This window comes from Electrona antarctica (genome assembly GCF_951216825.1).
Source record: "Electrona antarctica genome assembly, chromosome: 8".
In the NCBI taxonomy this organism is placed as follows: domain Eukaryota; kingdom Metazoa; phylum Chordata; class Actinopteri; order Myctophiformes; family Myctophidae; genus Electrona; species Electrona antarctica.
Genome location: NC_136789.1, coordinates 41400882 through 41423342, shown reverse-complemented (window position 1 = coordinate 41423342; position 22461 = coordinate 41400882). Strand labels below are relative to the sequence as shown.

Sequence of the window (22461 nt, the reverse complement as noted above, 5' to 3'; positions counted from 1 at the left end):
GTTTATAGTAGCTTATAGTGCAACCGGTTCTAAAGTATACATGCAGTATATGTGTATAGTTGGTGCATAATTGCATATTATACATTAATTATGCTTTTTACTCCGCGTAAAAGCCAGTAGCCTGAACGCTGTAGAAGTGATGAGTTTAACTTTCACATGTCTCTTCTCTGACTGCAAACCAATGGAGAGAAGTACATCAACTCTGATCTCAGCATTGAAACACAGCAGCACACATGCCTGACATTTGGACTTTGCTGTAATGTTAATATTGAGATTATGAAGATGGCAGAACAAAAACTTACAAGAAGCCAGTCAAGAAATCAAACGTGAGAAGGAACATGATGTTCCCCCTGTGTAAACCCAGGTTTGAACCAATTTCCCAAGCAGCCACATGGATTTGTTTTTTTTACGTCAGGATACCCCGTCCAGGACAGGCTTCAGACGCGCCTCCTCAGGAGACTTGGCTCAGATCTGAACCCATTTGATTTGGCGTTAGGAACCCGTTGCGACCGCGTGCCCTTGTTGACGTCGACCCTGGGCAGGCAGGGTTCGAACCCACAACCTTCCACATGAAAGGCATATCATTTTCCTCCTTGTTTGTGTTTTGAAAGAAAGAAAATATTAACTCACTTTCCAATTCACACATCCCAAGCAGCCACATAAAATGTGGATGATTAGAAGTTCATATTTTCTTTCTTTAAAAAGAAAAATCACAATAAAAGGAGCAAAATGATAATACATTTTCCCCCATGTCACTGTATCCCAAAGAGTATATCTGGGGTACTATTTAAATAATAATATTCTATAAACACTTGCCCTTGAGAATCCTGGTCAACTAAGTATACAGTATAGGATTTTAGTGGGTTAACCAGCTATAAGGCAATAATAAATTGAGGTTAGGGACCCAATAGAATGTTCTGCCAGCTATATGGCAATAATACGTTGAGGTTTATCCTCATTAGGAGGATCATACACCTTCACCCAGAACACTGAAGACTTGTTCTTGGAGGAAACAAGAGAAAAATCAGACCCGTCTGAAGTCAGTTGTACTGTACTGTACTGTACTGTACTGTACTGTACTGTACTGTACTGTACTGTACTGTACTGTACTGTACTGTACTGTACTGTACTGTACTGTACTGTACTGTACAAGCCCTCCTCCCTGGCCTGTGTGTGTCTGTGTTTTAGGCTGTGTAACAGTGACACTTGGTGGTGAACAAACGCTATAACGCTATTTTTGTGCTGCACACAGCCATGGACAGAACCAGGCAGGGACACAGCCACACACATAGCTGTCTATAGGAGTGGTTGCACCACTCAAAAAGAAAATACGATAACCCTTCTTTGTGCTATATAGATCCAGCATATCTCTCCATATATTTCTTCCCTACCGTGGTTGTGATTGTGTGTATATTCTCGCCCTGATCTGGACCCCTGCTGAGGCAATAACCACAGTAAAAACATAAGCAGTGAAATAAACCCCGTAGCAGTGGTGTTATGAGGAGAGCTTTGGGTCCCATGTGCCTTGGAGCCGGGAGGGGAGAGAGAGACGTGTTGGCTTTGGCGTGCGTACTTTTCTGTCTAACTTCTAACTTGGAAGTAACTTCCCTTTACTCAGAAAGGAGGCTAAATGGACGTTTTGTTTTCTACAGTTGTTTTTGACATTCAACTATTTGTTTTCTCTTTTATTTTAATTTATTCTTCATTGCCCTTAAATGTTCAGTCAAAATAGACAAATATGGCAGACTGAATCCAAATCATAAATGCTCATACAGACACAACATAGGACATAAGAACACATTACACGAGGCCATGAGGTGTCTAACATATATGAGAGAGAGAGAGAGAGAGAGAGAGAGTGCAGGGGGTGAAACTGGGGGGAGACCAGACATAGAATAAGAGAGGGAGGCGGCTGAGAGAGATGCAGTAAGTGCAGCTGAGAGTTAGGAGGCTCTTCTCTCCTCTCCTCCACCACACTGTGTGGTGGTGAGTCGCTTACGGTAGGAATGTGCCCCAGGGGAACAATATAACGCTCCACAAATTAACTTTAAACACAGACTTTCTGTCTTTTCTGTCTCCTATGCATACTTCATCCTGTATGCACAGTGCACACACACACTCACACACACACACACACACACGCTCTCTCTCTCTCTCTCTCTCTCTCTCATTCACGGTGTTGAAGAAGCACACCACACTAAGTGAGTGTAAACTGTGCTGTAAATGTGTCACATGCGTTGTCCCACCCGTGTGGCGCAGCACTGATTCATGGGAGAGTGTCTATAGTATACTATAGTTAGTCTTTTTCTCTGCCTGTACGTATATCTGACTTTTGGTCGTCTGGCCTAATGTGTCAATCCTCTCTCTCTCTCTCTCTCCTCACTCATCCTCCATGTTTTCTCAATCTTACTATCCCTCTCACTCTCTTCTTTCACAGTCTCTTTTAGCTGTTTCTCTTCATTCACCTGACTCAGATATAGGCAGTACATAAATGTGTAAAATGTATTATGTTTCATAATTGATTCAACTTATTAGTTCATCAATTGAATCAATTATGAAACATAATTGACAATCTATTTTCAAAAATAGTGATAATCGGTGATTTATGATATCTCAATGGTTTCACTTTTGTGACGGATTAAGTATAAATACGGTATAAATCAATTAATTTGAATCCAAGTTCGTCGACGTGCTTCTCGATTACCCAATTAGCTGAAAACGTAATTGAAGGAATAATCATTCCGTAGTTACTGTTGCAGCCCTAATCCATTTATTCTACTAGTGCCTCTGTCTGTCTCTGACTGACCGTCCTGTCATCTCACCTCTCTCCTTCCAGGTCACTATGAGTACCACTATGGCTACAAGTCCTACGAGGGGAAAGATGGTGCTTACGGCCAGAAGTTCAACAGCACAGTGACCTACTACTACGATAACCTGAGCAGCAACGACCTGTTCTCTGTGGACCAGGACCTGCTCAAAGACTACATCAAGAGACAGATGTATGTCGTCGTCGTCCCCCCCTTTGCAGCAACTGACACAATATATTTAGAGTTCATAGTTCTACTGCAAGGCGCTCTGTTTTTTTTAACTCGACATTTTCTTGGTTCATAAATTCAACTTCTGTTTAACTGTTCATTTTATTTAAAAATAATGAAAAAAAAGATTTTATATGTGCCTGCTTTTCCCTTGTTCGGGGCCTTTCGACTTAAAACTATGTTTTAAACATAATACTACTACTAATATAATAATAATGATAACAACAATGTCCTGTCCTCTTGTAGCGAGTACTACTTCAGCCTGGACAACCTGGAGCGTGACTTCTTCCTTCGGAGGAAGATGGACCAGGAGGGCTTCCTGGCCATCTCCCTCATCGCCAGCTTCCACCGAGTCCAGGCCCTCACCACCGACGTCAGCCTCATCCTGGAGGTAAACACTCCACTCCCTCCCAGCTATTTAGTTTTTTTTAATAAATAGCAAAAGTGTTCGATTAATTGTCAGTCAGTTTGGTCTTCGTTGAACTAGACTTAGACCTGAGGCCGATTCTGAAAAATGTGATTTTTTTTGTAATGCTTTTTCCCCCTATATTTTCCCCTATATTTCCTATATCCACCTTAGCCCATAGAACTTACCCTAGCCCTGTCGACCTTTAGATATGGTTCATTTGTTGACCTGGCATCCTATAGTTTGTATAGTTTCAATGTACAGCTCACTTCTTTTAGAGTGTAGACTGATGATAGGTTCTTGTTTTACCTATGATCCTAGACTACTATTTCAATGCATTTGATGTATTACCTCGTGTTAACCTTGCTTACTGTAAGTCGCTCTGGAAAAAAATACTGTTGGATGCCATTAAAACAGTTTAAAGGCCCATGACGTAAATCACCGTCAAGTTCAAGTGCACAGTCATGTGCCCGAGACGGAGATTGATTAATCTCCGTCAAATTAGTCTTATGAAAACGGATCGCATCGCTCCACAGCCTAGATGCGCTTGTTGCGCAATCCTCGGTGTTGCACAACAGTGACACGCCATCGAAAATGTTCCCTGCCTGTTTAGCCGACGACAACGAAAATCTTAAAACGATAATAACTCGTGATCTAAATCATCCCGCCTAATTATAAAAAAAGATCCTGTGTTTGATGGCCCTCCACGGTCCAGTCGCTAGTCGCGATAGATTTATTCTTACCTCCCGTTGTTGTCGATCGACTCTATAGTGGCGTGGCTAATGTTAGCTGCTACACACACATTCACAACAACATCCGGTCCGTCGGTAAAAGTGGTCCGGGCGCTATATACGATGGGCACATTTTATTAAGGTGTTAATGACGTTTCTGCAATTGATAGTAGCATGAAGAAATGACTCCGTTTTGCAATCACAGAGATCCCAATCACAGTACATCTACAGAATGTTCTTCTTTTTTTCATTTTTTTTACGTGCAGTAGAAATGATGAGTTTCACATGTCTCTTCTCTGACTGAAAAACAATGGAGAGAACTACAACAACTCTGATCTCAGCATTTACACAGCAGCGCACATTTGCGTTTTTTTGTTGTTGTTTTTTTTACACCTGTGAAATAGTGAAAAGCTTTTTTTGATTGGCACTACGGTTACTAATATAGATGAAGAAAATGCCAGCACTCATTGTATGTCCTTTTGCATGATTTTATTTACCTCTGAGACTGAAAAACGGACGCGTTTCGGCCTGTATGGCCTTCCTCAGCGTTTGTCACAAACGCTGAGGAAGGCCATACAGGCCGAAACGCGTCCGTTTTTCTTCATCTCTACTTATATCTTCGAGCCTTGCACCTATAAGGATTTTGTTTGAACCTGGAGTGCTGCGGGTTGTCTGCTACGGCAGTACTATTCTCACTACGGTTACTATGAAATGTCCACTGGAAGCTTGTTGGCATATTTCGTAATGTTAATGGACCATTAATATGTACGTATATACATACACTAATAGTCTATTATTCTGCTGCAAAACTGATTTATGCTACATACGTTATTGAAGGTGAGTAGTAGTCATTTCAACCCAGGAGGCAGCAAAAAGTTCAGGTGTGGACATTGCCATTCCTTTAACCCCATGCATTCTATTCTGTGTCTCCGTCCTGCGTTTCCAGGCCTTGAAGGACAGTAAGGAGGTGGAGATTATCGACATGAAGATCCGCCGTAAGGTGGAACCAGAGAAATGGCCGCTGCCTGGCCTGATGATGCCCGGCGGCGACCACCAGACAGACTTCTCCCAGCTCATCAACTGTCCCGAGTTCGTTCCCAGACAGATGAGCGACCAGACCGCAGGTAAACATTCAAAGCGCAGTAAACGCTCAAAGCGAAGCTCATCAGCGCCATATCCAGGTGGCAAACATGCATAAGTGCATGCTTTAAACATGCATAAGTGCATGCTTTAAACATGCATAAGTGCATGCTTTAAGCATGCATAAGTGCATGCTTTAAACATGCATAAGTGCATGCTTTTTAAACATGCATAAGTGCATGCTTTTTGCTTAGCAAATAACGCGATTCTTGGTCAAAGTGCGCACTGCGCAGGTACGAAATTGATTAATTGGGCTCATTGCAAAACTTAACAAAAGTCTACGATCATGTGTGATAAACGCACCTTAGCCAAAAAAAATCTAAACAATTACTGAGAATAAAAAGCTGAAAAGCCAAAAAATAACACAACAGAATAAAAAGCTGATTTATTGTCGAGTTGAGTTTGAAAGACGTGTCCGGGCGAAGCAGCATGTGCTAATGTGGTGCGAAAGCGTGTGAGAGTGTTACTCTCACACAGGCAGTATGAGGTAGCATTTTTAAATGAAGACTGTTGTGGTTTAGAGTTGACAGAGAACGGAGAGCAGTAGTCATGACCGTCACTAAAGGATGAGCATCCCCAGGGGGACGGGGTCCCACAGGACGTCTTAGTGCAATGGGAACATTTTGATAGACTGAGTAGAGCAGATGGATGGACCTAGATGTCGGGCATGGATGGAAGAAATGGCTGGACAGAACAGGAGATTGTTTGGCACTATATTGCAAAAAACAAAAGAAAAGTGTGTTCAATTAAATGAATTCATGGCAGTAGCAATAGGACATTTCTCCATTTTGCAATGACGATGATCACGATCACAGTGTGCAACATAGAAATGCAGTGCAGTAGAAATGATGAGTTTCACATGTCTCTTCTCTGACTGAAAATCAATGGAGAGAACTACAACAACTCTGATCTCAGCATTGACACACAGCAGCACACATAGATAACTACTGAGCTGTGAAACGTTAAAAGAATAGAATTGTTTTTGTTCAACTTGTCTAATCAGCACTACGGTAACGGTTACTGAGAAACCATATTTAGAGCATAGCAGTGGTGGCCATTTTGTTTACCGGCTCTGGTTCCACAGGTAAAAAGCCCATTCATGGCCTGGGCCGTGGCTCAGCGGTCCAGGCACCTTGGCTGGTAATCCAGTCTGGCAGTGTGCCGCGGGTTCGACTCCCGATCCCGACGGCCTATACTGCATGTCATCCCCCCCATCTCTCTTCCCATTTCCTGTCAGCCTACTGTCTGTCCCTCCATAAAAAATATAAAATAAAGTCGAAAGCCACAAAAAAACATAGAGATTTCGATAATATTTATGTTCATTATTTTAAGCCTGGAACGAAGCCATCCAGGGTTCTGGTGAAACATGACCACAAAACATATGATTCTGTGTCTGTGAAAAACGCACAAAAAAGGGATCTTTTTTTTGCTCTGATGCAGCCTGACGGTGACAGCAAGTCCTGGGTTCGATTCCAGAACCCTACAGGACCTCTGCTTCATGCCCCTGACTCTCACCGTTTCCTGTCAATCTCCACTGTACTTATCGTAACTTACCTGCCAAGATTCATTAATGAATTCACCTCGTACTGCCAGGATTTTCCCCTGTTCAACGCTTATTTTGAAGACCCTTATTTTTTATCCTGTGACCGGATGTTACAAATGTTACTACTACTGTGTGTTGTCGCATTCCACTTCCGGTCTCGCGATCGGCTCCGAGTTAAAAGAAAGGTCCACTTTCTAGAGGCTTCTGAGCTGGAGCACGGAGAGCAGTCAGTAGTAATACGGCGTCACTAAAGGGAGTCAGAGGGCAATGGAAACATTTAGATGGACTTCAGTAGTAGCAGTAGAGTAAAGGCAAAGCAAAGTGACAAATAATTTCACTGTATTTGAACAGATCATACCATGCATAACATGTAGAATTCTGCCTCTCTCATTCACATATTTAACAAACGATCATCATCATCATGGCAAACATCATGTTTATGTAAATCATGTTTATTCTGTCTGCAGCAGTAGACTATCAACAAAAGAAATGACAGTGGATGATCTGCCCTGTCCCCGAGGTTGCATGGTGACACCCATCAGTGTCTGCCTGTCTACCCTCACAAAAAAGCAAGTGCTGTCTGAACGATGTAGCGGAATGTCAACACAATACGGACATCATCAGCCTACAGACTTTATGAAGTGCTGTGCACTGAATGATGTTCAAATGATGTTTACATTGTGCTGTAGAAAAATAAACATGAACCACTGAGAATATGTATTTTTATCAGTGTATGTATAGTGTTGTTTTCTCAACTCAAATTAACATTTCCATCTTTTACCAGAGGAAGGGCCATAATATTGACTTGAAATTGATATAAGCCGTTTACAGTCTTGACAGGGAACCCAGTCCGCAGAGTAATGGATCCGTGTTGACCGATTGATCAGAGAGCTGCAATAGTCAACGACAAACTGCATTACAAACCTGCTGTGTGGTTACTGTGAGGCTTGTCAAAACCAATGATTGTCTAAAACATTATTTTCTAGTAGCTATGGACCCTAAAACAATACCAAAGTGAATTGCGATCTTAGGAGGTACCAAATTTTGGCCTAGCTTATGGACCAGGATTTGTTTTCGGTCGAGAGACATGAGAAAGGGCAATGATTTACAAGACACAAAATTGGCAACCGAAAATACCGATGTGCAAACGGTATGTGTGAAGGCCAGGAAGTATAATGCAGACGATAGTGAAGACGGTCGGTCTGAATGGAGTGTGAATGTTTTGGCCTAACCCTCCTTTGACTGGTCCAGGTTCCTCCAAAGGAGGTCCGCAGCAGACCAAGATGGACTCGGACATCTCCAACCTGAAGACCATGCCCAAAGGCCTGTCCGCCAGCCTCCCTGACCTGGACTCTGAGTCCTGGATCGAAGTGAAGAAGAGGCCCAGGCCATCTCCAGCAAGACCCAAGGTGAGCGGAAGATTGTTTAGTTTGACTTTTTACCACCATTTATTTTGTTCTTTTGAATGGCAGTAGTAGGCTTGAGCTTGTAATTTTGGTTTAGAGCTGAAACATTGTCTAAGCTCACAACTTGTCACATTGCAATGCGTTATGACTCTGAGCTTGTCGATCAGCTATTTAGACTAACCCAGCACCCGGAGAATAGCCTTTCACTGTGTGAGTTTGCTAAATCTGTTGATGTTTGTTAGATCAGATATTACAGACACAAAGCCACAAACAAATCTCCCTCTGGTCATTATCAAGATCAGTGTCATCCTACTCTACTTCCTTTGGCCTTATCTTATATTCTTTGTTATGTTGGGATCCACTCCCTCTTTTCGGCCTCGTCTTTCATTGTAGCAGCAGCAACAGAAGGAAAAAGAAGACCCGGCTCGTTCCCCGGTTCCCCAAGCAGGTTCCTCGCCTGCCCCCTCCGCCGCCCCAGCCGCTAAGGTACTACATGTTTCCTAGATATTTACAGTGAGATCCATAAAGGTGCGTTCCAATCTGAAGATATATATATTTGTTTCCAGTCGCTTCAATCGCTTCACTTTGGTCACGCAGGTCAGCGTTGGTAAATACAAATTAAAAAATAAAGTCACTTCGCTCCAGCTCACTCTCTTCCATGCGAGATCTGTAGCTCTCTTCCCCTCCCTCGAGTAGTGGATCTATTGTAAACATTTTTAAGATTTCCTTTTTGAGGCTGCTGTGGTCCTCGTCCTGAGATGCACCGGCTCTCATCCTTAAAGTGGGTTTTATACGTAGCATGCGAACCAACCAAGTCATTTGGTCAAACTGTCTTAAGTAATTTGACAGCAAGAAAAACTCACTCATAACCTCCTACTCCTTCTCTTTTCGTCTCGTCTTTCTCCTTTTACTTCTCCACTTTTGTTTTGTTTCCTCCTCTCCCTTTCCCCTCCCCTGTCTCCGTCCCCAGGACGGAGCGGAGCCCGACGAGCCGGAGGAGCTGGACTTCATGTTCGACGAGGAGATGGAGCAGATGGACGGCCGGCGCAACACCTTCACCGACTGGTCGGACGAGGACTCGGACTGCGAGATCGACGACAACGACGTCAACAAGATCCTCATCGTGACTCAGACGCCGCCCTACCTGCGGAAGCACCCGGGAGGCGACCGCACCGGGCACCACGTTCCGCGCTCCAAGCTGACCAACGAGCTGGGCAGGGTGATCAACGACGGGCTCTACTACTACGAACAGGACCTGTGGGACGACACCTATGAGCCTGAGTACGCCACCATCAAGGTGAGGTCCTGTCCATGGTCAAAGCAGAGACAATGTCTTAATCTGTATTCAGATTAAGACATTTTTAGAGTTCCCAAGTTAAGTTTGAACCCAGCCCGAACCGACACATGTGAGCTGGGATCAAAAATTCCACCAAAAGAAATACATTTGTATTATTGATCATCGGGGAATACCAAACTAGCTTTTTGATGCCTTCACAAATTATTACATCAACATCGATACAGAGTTAACTACAGGTCAGTAGTTCCAGTGGACAGTTTTGGCGTCGCATTGACACGTCTAGAAACAAGTAAGCAAGGCAACGCTTGGCCCAACTGTTGACACACATCCACTATTCGAGTGGGCTCTTCTGACAGCTTCTATGTTCTGTGTATATTCTCCCATTGGAGGTGTTTCTGTCCAAGGCTAGATGACGAGCAGATATATAATTCTTTCATTGGAGAGGACAGTTTCTGGATATGGCACCCTCACAGAACAGAAAGCTCCTGTCCAGTGGGGAGAGAGAAGGGACATGATTGTGCTGCGGGCCACCACCGCTGGCCCATTGTGGCATTGTTGCCCCTCTTTGTGGAGTCACACGTGCTGCCCAGGCACACGTCCAGCGACGTGTGGAAACACAGGGCCTTGTTTATAAATAAACCCCCTCCGGCCAGGCCTCGGCCTGAAGGGGTCCAACAGGCGGGTCTTCTTGGGGAAACAAAGCTCTGAAGATGAACACTGGAAGAGCCGAGGACACTTGGTTTGGCATGGAGGAAGGCGTGAGTGGTTCTCAGCGGATAGAATGGAGATATTGATCATCTTAGTGATTATTGAATCAATTACAATTATCGAGAAGCACGTTTTTTTTTTCTTGTTCTTTTTTTCCCTTCGTTTTTATATACCGATGCCAAAAAATGGGTTAGATAAAAAAAATTAAATGACAAAAATAGCAAAGAATTGCCGTTCGACAAGCTCACAACTTGTTGCTATGATTGTGAGCTTGAAGATCTGCTGTTCTTGCTATTTTTGAATGTCGATCTATTAAATGGATTATTGGACAGTTGCACCTCTATTTGAGTTGCTGGATGGCACAGTCAGCCGTTGACATTGTTTGTAATAGTGTTCGTTCTATGTTAATAACAGTAAGAGTAAATTACTATTATTAGTTGATGTATTTACTGTAGTAGTTGTAGTAGTAGTGTTGTTTATAGGTGGTAGCAGTAGTAGTACTACTAGTACTGTAATTCCTGTTACTATAATGATCATAATTCACAATGGTACTAACAGTGGTAAGTGGTTAAAACATGGCCGTATACTGGTGGGGCCAAGTGATGGAGGTGTGTGCTGTTGTGATGAGTTGGTTCCAGCAGCTGGAATGTTCAGGGTGCCCGTGGACTGCTTGGGTGTTGTGTTGTTCATATAGACCTGCCGTCGGTGTCCCACTCCACTCACTCACTGCAGCGAAGAACCCAACAGACATGAAGGTTAAAAAGGTCTTTCTGGCAGCCGTGTTCTGCTGTTGTGTCTCGGTCTCCAAACTGTTCCAGAAAAGGTCTGTCACGCACAGGAAACTCGGTTCAGCGTCGTCTCCTGAATTACATCTTCCTTTTCTTGTTTTTGTTTGGATATATATATGTATACAACTATACACACACACAGTGGGGCTCTGAGTGTGTTCACTCGCGATGTGCTTTAGATCGTCATGTTGCTTAATTTTTAGTTTTTTGTATTGTAAAAGAATGTTTTCCACTTTAGAAGTGATGGTACTGTTTCTGTCTGAAAGCTAATTTAAGTCAATGTGGTGTTGATTCGTGTCACCTTAAAAGTTTTGCTACTTTATTTAGTTATTTTGTCTTCAGGAGCCAAATTCCTCTGGCAAGCAAGCAAGCCACGGAAGGCCATTACTGTCGACGTGTACCGGGTGTGCATTTATTTAGTTCTCCTGATTGTCCTCTTTATTAAACCACAATGTTTTCCTCTCAACAGCAAGAGGTGGAGAACTTCAAGAAGGTCCACCTGATAAGCCGTGAACAGTTTGACTGCCTGACCCCTGAGCCCCCTGTGGACCCTGATCAGGAGGTCCCCCCAGGGCCCCCACGGCCACAGCAGAGTAAGCACCATGCAACATCTGCTTTTATTTTATTACAACTTTGGCTTTTGTGTGACAACACGGGCCGGAACTGCTGGTTTGATAAATACTGAATAACTTCTGTCTCTCGTCTCCTCAGTTCCCACGGATGCTCTGGCAAACAAACTCTTCGGTGCCCCTGAACCTTCCACGATAGCCCGCTCACTCCCGACTACTGTGCCTGACTCGCCCAACTACCGCAGTGCCCGCACGCCTCGCACGCCCCGCACCCCTCACCGGAAGGACCCCACCATGGCGCCGCGCTTCTACCCCGTGGTGAAGGAGAGCCGGCCGGTTGACGCCAAGGTAAGAAAGAATGTCCTGGTGCCAGCGGTGTGTATACGCAGGGGATGTATATTAACCACATGAACCCTGGCTTCCCTATTATGGGGAGTAGAAGAAGTAGGTTCGTGAGTGGCTTATTTTCGGTATCAGCCAGTAACACACGGGAGTCTCTTCCCGTTACAACGCGCTAGACCCCAGGGAGATGGATTGCTGAGGTGGAGCGCCACACCTACCATCAGCTCCCAGTACTTGGCGCACGAATTGCTGCACCAAGCCGTGCTACTCATTCGCTGAGTTGGCGGTGCCCGGGATCGAACCCATGAACTTGTGGCCCAAAGGTGAGAGCTCTACCGACTGAGCTACCCGGACACATGCTAGCACATGCTGCGAAAATATCAGATGTGCACACAAGACAAACATATATTGATTTACTAGTTTTTGAATTAAGTTGGATTGCCGCACACGCATTTGTACATGTATTGATTGTACAATATTGATTTTTTTAAACCGATATCAATAAATTCCTGCTTCTCAAGACCGATACTAATAACCCGGCGTAATAAATACATACTAGTGAGTAACGGTACATTTAACAGCTTTATTGCCGTGTTTAACATTATAAGAAGTTACGGTCGCTGCCGATGTTTACAGTTACCTTTGGAGAGTCAATGTGTCGTAATTCTAGTTCTGTATCTTGATTATTCGGCTGAAAATAGTCTGATCGTTTATTATTGAGCCGACACATAAGCCACTTCCACGATATGGCTCACAAACAAAGAGCAGAGCCAGCCAAGATTGTCTATACAACCCTCGTTCACTTTGCATTGGACTCAGTTTCCCAGAAGCCCTTGCAAGTCAGTTATAGGTCGATTTCCGATTACGTCATCATAGCGCGTCGGCCTCGTCACGATGTCCACGACAAAGCCGGATTCTCATGAAAGTCATCAAAAAACGGCGAATTAAACATATAAAATGAATAGCAGGTTTAGCGTGTTACGCAGGGAAAGACCGTTTAATTAAACGTATAAAAGGAATAGCAGGTTTAGCGTGTTCCGCAGGGAAAGACGGTTTCCTTGCTGTTTAGCGGGTGAACAGTGAAGCTGTTAACATAGCATTGACTTTTTCTTTTTTTAATGTTTTTTGTGGCTTTAGCCTTTATTTTTATATTTTTTATAGAGGGACAGACAGTAGGCTGACAGGAAATGGGGAGAGAGGTGGGGCGGGTGACATGCAGTAAAGGCCGTCGGGATCGGGAGTCGAACCCGCCGCACACTGCCAGACTGCATTACCAGCCAAGGTGCCTGGACCGCTGAGCCACGGCCCAGGCCAACATAGCTATCATACCTATGACACTCTTTAAAGAGATCCAAAAGCCTCTGGGTGCTTTGTCAACAGATAAAACAAATCATTTAGCAGAACTGCAAGCATATGAAACTATATAAAATAAAGAATATATATACAGTACATTATCGGAGCTATTAATAATGTTCGGATTTATCAGGATGATGTCGTAATTCCTGATATTTGGCCAATAAGTATGTATCGGGGCCAATAATTATTGTGCATCCCTAATGGATCGTGTTCCTTTTCCACCCCCCCCCCCAGACTCCCAGGAAGAGGAAGACCCGGCACAGTTCCAACCCTCCCACAGAGTGTCACGTTGGCTGGGTGATGGACTCCAGAGAACACCGCTCCCGCACGGCTTCAGTCAGGTACGGACGTTATCCTCTGACCATGTCGCCGTTGGTCATATCTTCAGTCAGGTACGGACGTTATCCTCTGACCATGTTGCCGTTGGTCATATCTTCAGTCAGGTACGGACGTTATCCTCTGACCATGACCTTCAGTCAGGTACGGACGTTATCCTCTGACCATGTCCTTCAGTCAGGTACGGACGTTATCCTCTGACCATGACCTTCAGTCAGGTACGGACGTTATCCTCTGACCATGTCGCCGTTGGTCATATCTTCACGTCTGTATCGGTAGTTCCCAAATGTTTTAGCCTGTGACCCAAAAGAGAAATTAGATGTCTCCCCTGAAAATAGCAGATATACAAGATGGTAGATCACCTGGAATTTCTTCGATTTTTTTATAAAATGTATTTCTTCATGAAATTACTGAAAGAAATCATTGAATTGATCATTAAAAACAAGATGTAGGAAACCAAAAAATACCATAAAACCATGAAAATGTGGCCTATACATGTAATCACGGTCTATATAAACTCTGACAATACGTCTCGCATCAATGTCACTATGACACACAAAAGAACTACAGTGTAAAACGCTTTGAGTCGGACAGGACTGATTGAGCTCATATTCATGTTTTGACTCCACCTCAGCTCCAACGCCAGCCCATCGGAGGGCACCCCCGCCCTGGGGAACATCGGCTGCACGCCCCAGTCCCTCCCCAAGTTCCAGCACCCCTCTCACGAGCTGCTCAAGGAGAACGGCTTCACGCAACACGTTTACCACAAGTACCGCCGGCGCTGCTTAACTGGTACACACAGTTACACACACACACACTCACTGCTCCTTTTCCCTACGACTGTTACTCAACGTGTCCACTAAGTGCCAGAGTTGAGGCTGTTGTACATTTAGGCCAAAACTAGCCTGGCCCAGCCACCGTGATTTCTCGTATAGAGGGGCGAGTGCCGCCGGAATCACGGCGGCGGATCATATTTTGACTTATACGCCTCTGCTTATCTCTTTCCCACTTCTCTACCAATCAAACAGAGCGTAAGCGGCTGGGAATCGGCCAATCGCAGGAGATGAACACGCTGTTCCGCTTCTGGTCCTTCTTCCTGAGGGACCACTTCAACAGGAAGATGTACGAGGAGTTCAGACAGCTGGTGGTGGAGGACGGAAAAGAAGGATACAGGTACGGACGCCACCCTGCTCATTTAGATCATGTTTTATTAGAACAGTGGTTTGATAACTTTTTAGCTTCAAGGACGCCCTTAACTCTCAGAGTTTCAGACCTGAGTTTAGATCCTTATCTATTTAGAACCCTGAGGGTCCCTGGACCCCACTTTGACAACCATTGTTGTATAAAATCCTGGTTAGGCTGGAACTATTGATTATTAACTTTTTTATTCTATCAACGTGTGTGTGTGTGTGTGTGTGTGTGTGTGTGTGTGCGTGTGCGTGCGTGCGTGCGTGCGTGCGTGCGTGCGTGCGTGCGTGCGCGCGCGCGCCGTATATTTCCAAATGGTAGCCCTTACTAGTAGTAGCCCCCACTGTCATGGCCCGGAGCAGGCCGGTGCAAAAATAAATAAAAGCCTAGTCCTTTCCGGGGTCCAAATCGATTTTGCATATTAATCGTTACTCATATTTGTGTGTGCGTTCAGGTACGGTTTGGAGTGCCTGTTCAGGTACTACAGCTACGGCCTGGAGCGGAAGTTCAGACCAGACATCTTCAAGGACTTCCAGGAAGAGACCGTTAAGGACTACGAAGCTGGTGAGATTAACATAAAACACACAGAGAAATATCCACCACAATATCCGCTGTAGGATCATGGACTACAGAGGTTGTTTTCAGATTGTGTTCTGAACGTGACTCTGCCTCCTCCTCACACAGGCCAGCTTTATGGACTGGAGAAGTTCTGGGCCTTCCTCAAATACTCCAAAGCCAAGACCATGGAGATTGATCCCAAGCTGCAGGAGTACCTGAGCAAGTTCAAACGTTTGGAGGACTTCAGGATCGATGTGAGTGGAATGTTTCTGTTGAATGTGTTTATTACAGTTACTCTCAGTTCAGTTACTCTCAGTTCAGTTACTGTCAGTTTAGTTACTGTCAGTACAGCTACTCTCAGTTTAGTTACTGTCAGTTTAGTTACTGTCAGTTTAGTTACTGTCAGTACAGCTACTCTCAGTTTAGTTACTCTCAGTTTAGTTACTCTCAGTTCAGTTACTGTCAGTTTAGTTACTGTCAGTACAGCTACTGTCAGTTTAGTTACTGTCAGTTTAGTTACTGTCAGTTTAGTTACTGTCAGTTTAGTTACTGTCAGTTCAGTTACTGTCAGTTTAGTTACTGTCAGTTCAGTTACTGTCAGTTCAGTTACTGTCAGTTTAGTTACTGTCAGTTTAGTTACTGTCAGTTTAGTTACTGTCAGTTTAGTTACTGTCAGTTCAGTTACTGTCAGTTTAGTTACTGTCAGTTTAGTTACTGTCAGTTTAGTTACTGTCAGTTTAGTTACTGTCAGTTCAGTTACTGTCAGTTCAGTTACTGTCAGTTCAGTTACTGTCAGTTTAGTTACTGTCAGTTCAGTTACTGTCAGTTTAGTTACTGTCAGTTTAGTTACTGTCAGTTTAGTTACTGTCAGTTTAGTTACTGTCAGTTCAGTTACTGTCAGTTCAGTTACTGTCAGTTTAGTTACTGTCAGTTCAGTTACTGTCAGTTCAGTTACTGTCAGTTTAGTTACTGTCAGTTTAGTTACTGTCAGTTTAGTTACTGTCAGTTTAGTTACTGTCAGTTCAGTTACTGTCAGTTTAGTTACTGTCAGTTCAGTTACTGTCAGTTTAGTTACTGTCAGTTTAGTTACTGTCAGTTCAGTTACTGTCAGTTCAGTTACTGTCAGTTCAGTTACTGTCAGTTCAGTTACTGTCAGTTTAGTTACTGTCAGTTTAGTTACTGTCAGTTTAGTTACTGTCAGTTTAGTTACTGTCAGTTCAGTTACTGTCAGTTTAGTTACTGTCAGTTTAGTTACTGTCAGTTCAGTTACTGTCAGTTTAGTTACTGTCAGTTTAGTTACTGTCAGTTTAGTTACTGTCAGTTTAGTTACTGTCAGTTCAGTTACTGTCAGTTTAGTTACTGTCAGTTCAGTTACTGTCAGTTTAGTTACTGTCAGTTTAGTTACTGTCAGTTTAGTTACTGTCAGTTTAGTTACTGTCAGTTTAGTTACTGTCAGTTTAGTTACTGTCAGTTCAGTTACTGTCAGTTCAGTTACTGTCAGTTTAGTTACTGTCAGTTCAGTTACTGTCAGTTCAGTTACTGTCAGTTTAGTTACTGTCAGTTCAGTTACTGTCAGTTTAGTTACTGTCAGTTCAGTTACTGTCAGTTTAGTTACTGTCAGTTCAGTTACTGTCAGTTCAGTTACTGTCAGTTTAGTTACTGTCAGTTTAGTTACTGTCAGTTTAGTTACTGTCAGTTTAGTTACTGTCAGTTTAGTTACTGTCAGTTTAGTTACTGTCAGTTCAGTTACTGTCAGTACAGCTACTCTCGCCGTGGAGGTTTTAACAAAATGACCCTGCTTCCTTATTTCAGTGGTTACATTTGATTGCCTTTCATGTTTTGTTACTAATTTCATTGTGATTTTAGTTAAACGTTGCATTATTATTATTATTATTTATTTTTGTATTATTTATTTTTGGGGGGGGGGGTCTTTTATGCCTTAATTTATAGGACAGTAGACTGACAGGAAATGGGGAGAGAGATGGGGAGTGGCACACAGCCAAGGTTGTCCGGGATCAGGATTCGAACCTGCGACACACTGTCAGGCTGCATTTGAAGCCTAGGTGCCCGGACCGCTGGGCCAGCGGCCTGGGCCACGTTGCAAGTCCAATATTCCATTAGTGATACCTTGATGATTGAATGGTTTAAGGTTCTCAGTCGCCACGACTGATTTCAGTCATTTTGATTCCATAGAAGTCAGTTTGGGGGACATTTTTTTGAATCAGCCTCCGGTCTTAACGGCTTAATGACTGTCACCTTTGCGTTACAGCCCCCCATGGAGGAAGGAGGCCGCAGGAGGCACTCGTCGAGCGGCGATGGTCGTCGCCGCCACCCTTCGCTGCCCTCCAGCCGGCCCCACAGCCAAGCCAGCTGCTCGGGCCCCAGCCCCGCCCCGCCCACTGCCCAGGCTGCCAGGGACGATGCCAAAAACACCAGCCACAACAAGGCCCCGGCCTCCGCGTTGGATCCCATGGCTCTGAAGTAACCCCCGCAAACGCCCCCCATCGGCCGCACAGATCAACCCTACAACTACGCCCATCTAGTCGCTAACTCTTTCTGCGCCACAGGAGGGGGGAAGGAGAGGGGGGTCCAGCCCTTTGTGCAAGCATCAGAAAACCCTTTTCCCCAGCCTTTATTACAACTTGTGATTTAGGAAAAAGGAAGCAAAAGTAATACTATTCTTCCATTTTGTTTTTTTTGGAGGGGGGATTAAAAAAAAGACCTTGTATGTCTTGATGAGACAAACGTTGAAGAAATGGATGGACATGTTTTATTTCTATTTTATTTTGCAAACCATGACACATTCTTCACTGGTTGTTTGCCATGAGAGAAGTCTTGTTTTTGTTGTTGTTGGTGTCAAGACAGCGACTGACTGCTTGCGGACCCTCCTTTTCGTGTCACTGGACCCCATGTTCTTTTAGATTGACACTACTCTCCTGGCTCTAAGGTGCGCGATTCCCTTGCTCAGATCTCAAGATTTATGGTTGTTATTTCCTTGGCGGGATTTGGAAGCAAGTACTTTTGGGGGGGAAAAATGACCATTAGATTTTTCTTCTTGGGGCTGGACATAAAAAGAAAATGAAGAGGGGGAAAAAAAGCTGAAAATATTTCAAAAACCAAATGAGCAAGAGAGAAAAAAAAGAGAATACCATAAAAAAAGAAAGTTAAGACTTTAATCTATCGGTATGAACATCATTGAAAGTTGCCTTATTTTAATGGTTTTACTGCTTAGTTGTGCCCGCCACCTTAAGCTCGATTGTACAGCATTGACATTTGCAGATCACACGCCATCACAAACGCCACTTCCAGCAGAGGCCACTAGGGTTGTGCCCCTGTCTGCCAAAAAACCTATTTTCCACCCTCTGTCGCCTATATCTTTCCAAGTCTTCCAAGTGTCGTATGGTCTGTTACAACAAACCCTGTCAAACATCTCTACATCTTCGTGTTTGAAAGTTGTGGCTTCTCGTGCTTAAAAAAAAAAAAAAAAACGCTTCAGTGGGAGGAAAGGATTGGACGGGGACGGCGTCCCTCGCGCCCTTCCTCGGACCTCCCTCCTCGCTGATCTTCCTTTGTAGCGCTCCCCTATGGACAGTTTGCATCCATCCATCCATCCATCCACCTGTTGGGACATCCATCCGTCACAACTGACCACCATCGCGGCACCGGGACTGGAATCAACCAATCCGGATTACTTGAAGAAACCATGGTTTTATCAGAGGAGGGGCTGACATGTTTCGCTAGGTGCTCCGGGAGAGATGTTCGGTGAACTCGGGCTTTTTTCTTTTCTTTTTTTTTTAGTTTTTGCTTTTTATCCTCTGCTGAGGTTCTGCTCAACCCAGGCACAAGGTTAGCAGCGCAGCCTAGCTTTGGCCTTGAAACACTCGCCACCTCTCCTATTTACATAACACACACACACACACACACACACACACAACTGTGTATGTTGCCACAGAGAGTGGAAACTGTTCCGTTTGAGGACCAACGGACGACTAAACACAAGACTGGGATGGCGACACACTTTGTTCTGTTCAGTCGGAGCTGAGTTCCAGTCGGGTAAACCGTTGAGTCAAATAAACTCTAATAACCTAGCGAGGATAATTTAATCCTTATCCGAACACAAGTACTGATGATGATATCAAATAGACGAGTGATTTTCTTTCCTTTTAATTTTTTTTCTCCACTAATGTAAATGTGAATTTGACAGATGAAGAGAAATTATTACAAACTCCCTGCAACTTGTTTATAGAACAGATTATATATTCGCCTTACATGTGTACGTACTCTTAACTTTTTTTTTATGTCTCGTATAATTATCTTTTAATGCTTTTTAATTTCAATTTGCTGTGTTTCTATGCTATGGAGATGGGTTTGTCTCAGTGTCTGTCAATGTATGCTTTTGTGGAAACATCCATGGACTTTCAGGAATGGGAACATAGTACAAAAGAAGAAAGACAAAAGGGAAAATTGAAATTAACAAACAGGCATTCATGCTAAGAAAAAAAGAGAGCATTACCCAAACGAGATGATAATGGTAATTCACGTTGAAATTGTTGGATTTTGTTTACAGATTGCAAAGTGTCACTGAGATGGTAACCGAATGTCAATTCCAACCGCCACTTAAGCATAATTTATACTTTGTAGTACAATGGTGTGGCTTGCTTAAATTAACTGAGCCACAAACAAATGGTGCCTCGCGCTGAAAATAGCTAATTGACAAACTCACGACACTGGCGTGTAACCATGTACAAATCGGGCCTAATTTTCATGCAAGTCAGAAAAGTCTAGAAAGTAGGGTGAACAATAGCTTTGGAAGCGCACAAAAAGTTTCAATGGTGTGTCGATACACATGATTAAGCAAAGATTTAATTGAAATCTAAAAGAAAAAGTATGGAATTATGAAAGTTAAAAGATGAATAGGAACCCTGTGACCTGCCAGCCCATTATGATTAATGGATATTGATCCTTTTGTATAATTTTGTTTTATTTGGCAGTTAAGATCAATTTCCAGCAAAATGTCAATCAGCTGGTTGTTCCCCTGCGTTAGGATGTCCAAATGTTCATGTTGTTTGTTTGTTTGTTTTTATTTTATTAAAACGTCATTGTTGGGGAAAACAAAAAGAATCAATATAAGAGATAGCGAGAATTAACTTTATTTTTTAGCTTTTCTTTTCCCGTCTTGTTTGGCTTAACTCCAGGGAGCTTCGGGTTTGATTCAAGAGACGTGTAATTGACGAATCTCTTACCTTTAAGAATCGTTTTATTTGAGAATTAAAATACACAAATGTGTGTATGGAGGTTAAACAAAAAAAAGGAAAAGAAAAACTCCAGCTGTCCTACCATGCCCACTCACTGTGCTTTGATTTGGTGAACTGGTGTTTGGCTGCAGAACTGGCAGGTGGCCACTGGGAGGTGCTCTTTCCTAGTCCTCATGCCTTCCCTCCCCATAATGTGATGACCACCTCCGTGCACTCCCCCCCCCCCCCCCCCTCCCCTCCAAACGTCACCTACGTTTGGATGGAGAACGGCGGTTGGAAGGAGGATGTTTTTCGGGGTGTTTCCCTTTAGAGCAAAGGGCAGAGTGAGTCTTTGCTGGACAACCCGGACCTCCTTACATGGACTGAACAGGGTCGAGGGGGGGAGTGGGCTGAGTTTACGGTGCCGGGCGGTTTAAAAATGAACTTGGCTTGATGGTCGAATGCTGGAGAGACGGACGGAACAGGATGAGGTGATGAGGAGAGAGAGAGAGAGAGACACTGACAGAAACGGAAACCATCTCGGGTTTGGTGTGTTTGACCCAGAGGATTATGGCCAAACTTGATGTCTGGAGACTGAAAAAAAAGAAGAAAAGGACAAAATTCCATAAAGCCATATAAATAAGAACTAGCTGTATACAGTATGAACCATTAAAAACATGTTAATAGTTCATTACCATTACAATATCCTAGGCTTGTCACGAGGAAAAAAAAGATTAAAAAGAGGAAAAACGGAACAAAAAAATATATAAAATGGAAAAATGTAAAATACTTGAATGAGATCTTGTATTATAACATTTAATATTCATAATATCTGCTTTGTAGGCTGATGTGATTCGCTATTAGTGTTATTTGTAATTTGTAGTAATTATGCTTTTCCTTAATAAAGAAAAAAAAAACATAAAACGGACAAAAAAACCTCAAATACAAGCTGTTGTTGAGTGGTTATTTGTATGCCAGGGAGACGGGAGGCTAGAGCATCTAGATGGACCATTTCACCTGATGAAACCAGCCCATTTTAATAGTTTCTGGTGGTTGTGAATCTTTTCAATGTCAATACACTGAATATTCCTGCCACATTTTTGTGTGGTGCAACCATAGGGTGCAGCCACTCCGATGCCCAGCTTTGGCCGTCCCTGTGTCCCTATGTTTAGGGTACCAACAGGGGGCACTGTTGCACCACTCACTTCAGATTGGTCTGCTTTTTATAGTGAATCTGCCATTCAGTCTCGTAGGGGCAGCAGTGGCTCAGGGCTAGAGCGGCAGCTTGGGAACTGGAAGGTTCCCAGTTCGATCACGGATCCCCCAGAGTTGGTGTCGGAAGTGTCCTTGAGCAAGACGCTGAACCCCTATTTGCTCCCGATGAGCAGGTTGGTGCCTTGCATGGTTTCCTCCATTGGTGTATGAATGTTAGAATGAATGAATGAATGTAATGCACACTATGTAAATGCGCCTTGGATAAACACAAATTGAACAAGGAATTGAACCATTATACGATCAAGTTAACCACCATGACTGCGAAAGTCACTTTCAATGTGTGAAACGGCAAATGTGAAATACATTGTAAAACTCTTTGTAGAAAGAATATAAATGCAGTCCATTTATGTACTCCATTTACAAGCTTGCGTGTCCCATCTTTTCGCAATTTTGGAGACATTTTGACAAATGACATGGCCAAAAAATAGGCAGTCAGGTTGAAAGTTAATAGCAGGTGTAAATGCCATGGACAGATGACCATACTTTGCTATGGCATTCAGCTGTAAATGCCATGGACCGATGACCATACTTTGGTATGGCATGCAGCAA

At 43.5% G+C, this 22461-nt stretch overlaps 1 protein-coding gene across 2 annotated transcripts in view; it reads left to right on the top strand.

The window, feature by feature from the left end:
- The window catches only part of larp1 (La ribonucleoprotein 1, translational regulator), a 76143-nt gene extending 54570 nt beyond the window's left edge, over positions 1 to 21573 (top strand). The window contains exons 8-21 of one of the 2 annotated variants that reach the window (XM_079507509.1): positions 2837 to 2999; positions 3282 to 3426; positions 5119 to 5296; positions 8107 to 8264; positions 8658 to 8747; positions 9232 to 9558; positions 11524 to 11647; positions 11766 to 11971; positions 13556 to 13662; positions 14292 to 14449; positions 14686 to 14830; positions 15300 to 15409; positions 15530 to 15657; positions 17673 to 21573. In XM_079507509.1, the coding sequence (XP_079363635.1) occupies positions 2837 to 2999; positions 3282 to 3426; positions 5119 to 5296; positions 8107 to 8264; positions 8658 to 8747; positions 9232 to 9558; positions 11524 to 11647; positions 11766 to 11971; positions 13556 to 13662; positions 14292 to 14449; positions 14686 to 14830; positions 15300 to 15409; positions 15530 to 15657; positions 17673 to 17888 (2255 nt within the window). In that variant the 3' untranslated portion in view covers positions 17889 to 21573. Of the gene's footprint in view, positions 1 to 2836; positions 3000 to 3281; positions 3427 to 5118; positions 5297 to 8106; positions 8265 to 8654; positions 8748 to 9231; positions 9559 to 11523; positions 11648 to 11765; positions 11972 to 13555; positions 13663 to 14291; positions 14450 to 14685; positions 14831 to 15299; positions 15410 to 15529; positions 15658 to 17672 lie in introns of both variants that reach the window. The other variant, XM_079507508.1, reaches the window with a different exon arrangement.
- The last annotated feature ends 888 nt before the right edge of the window (positions 21574 to 22461 follow it).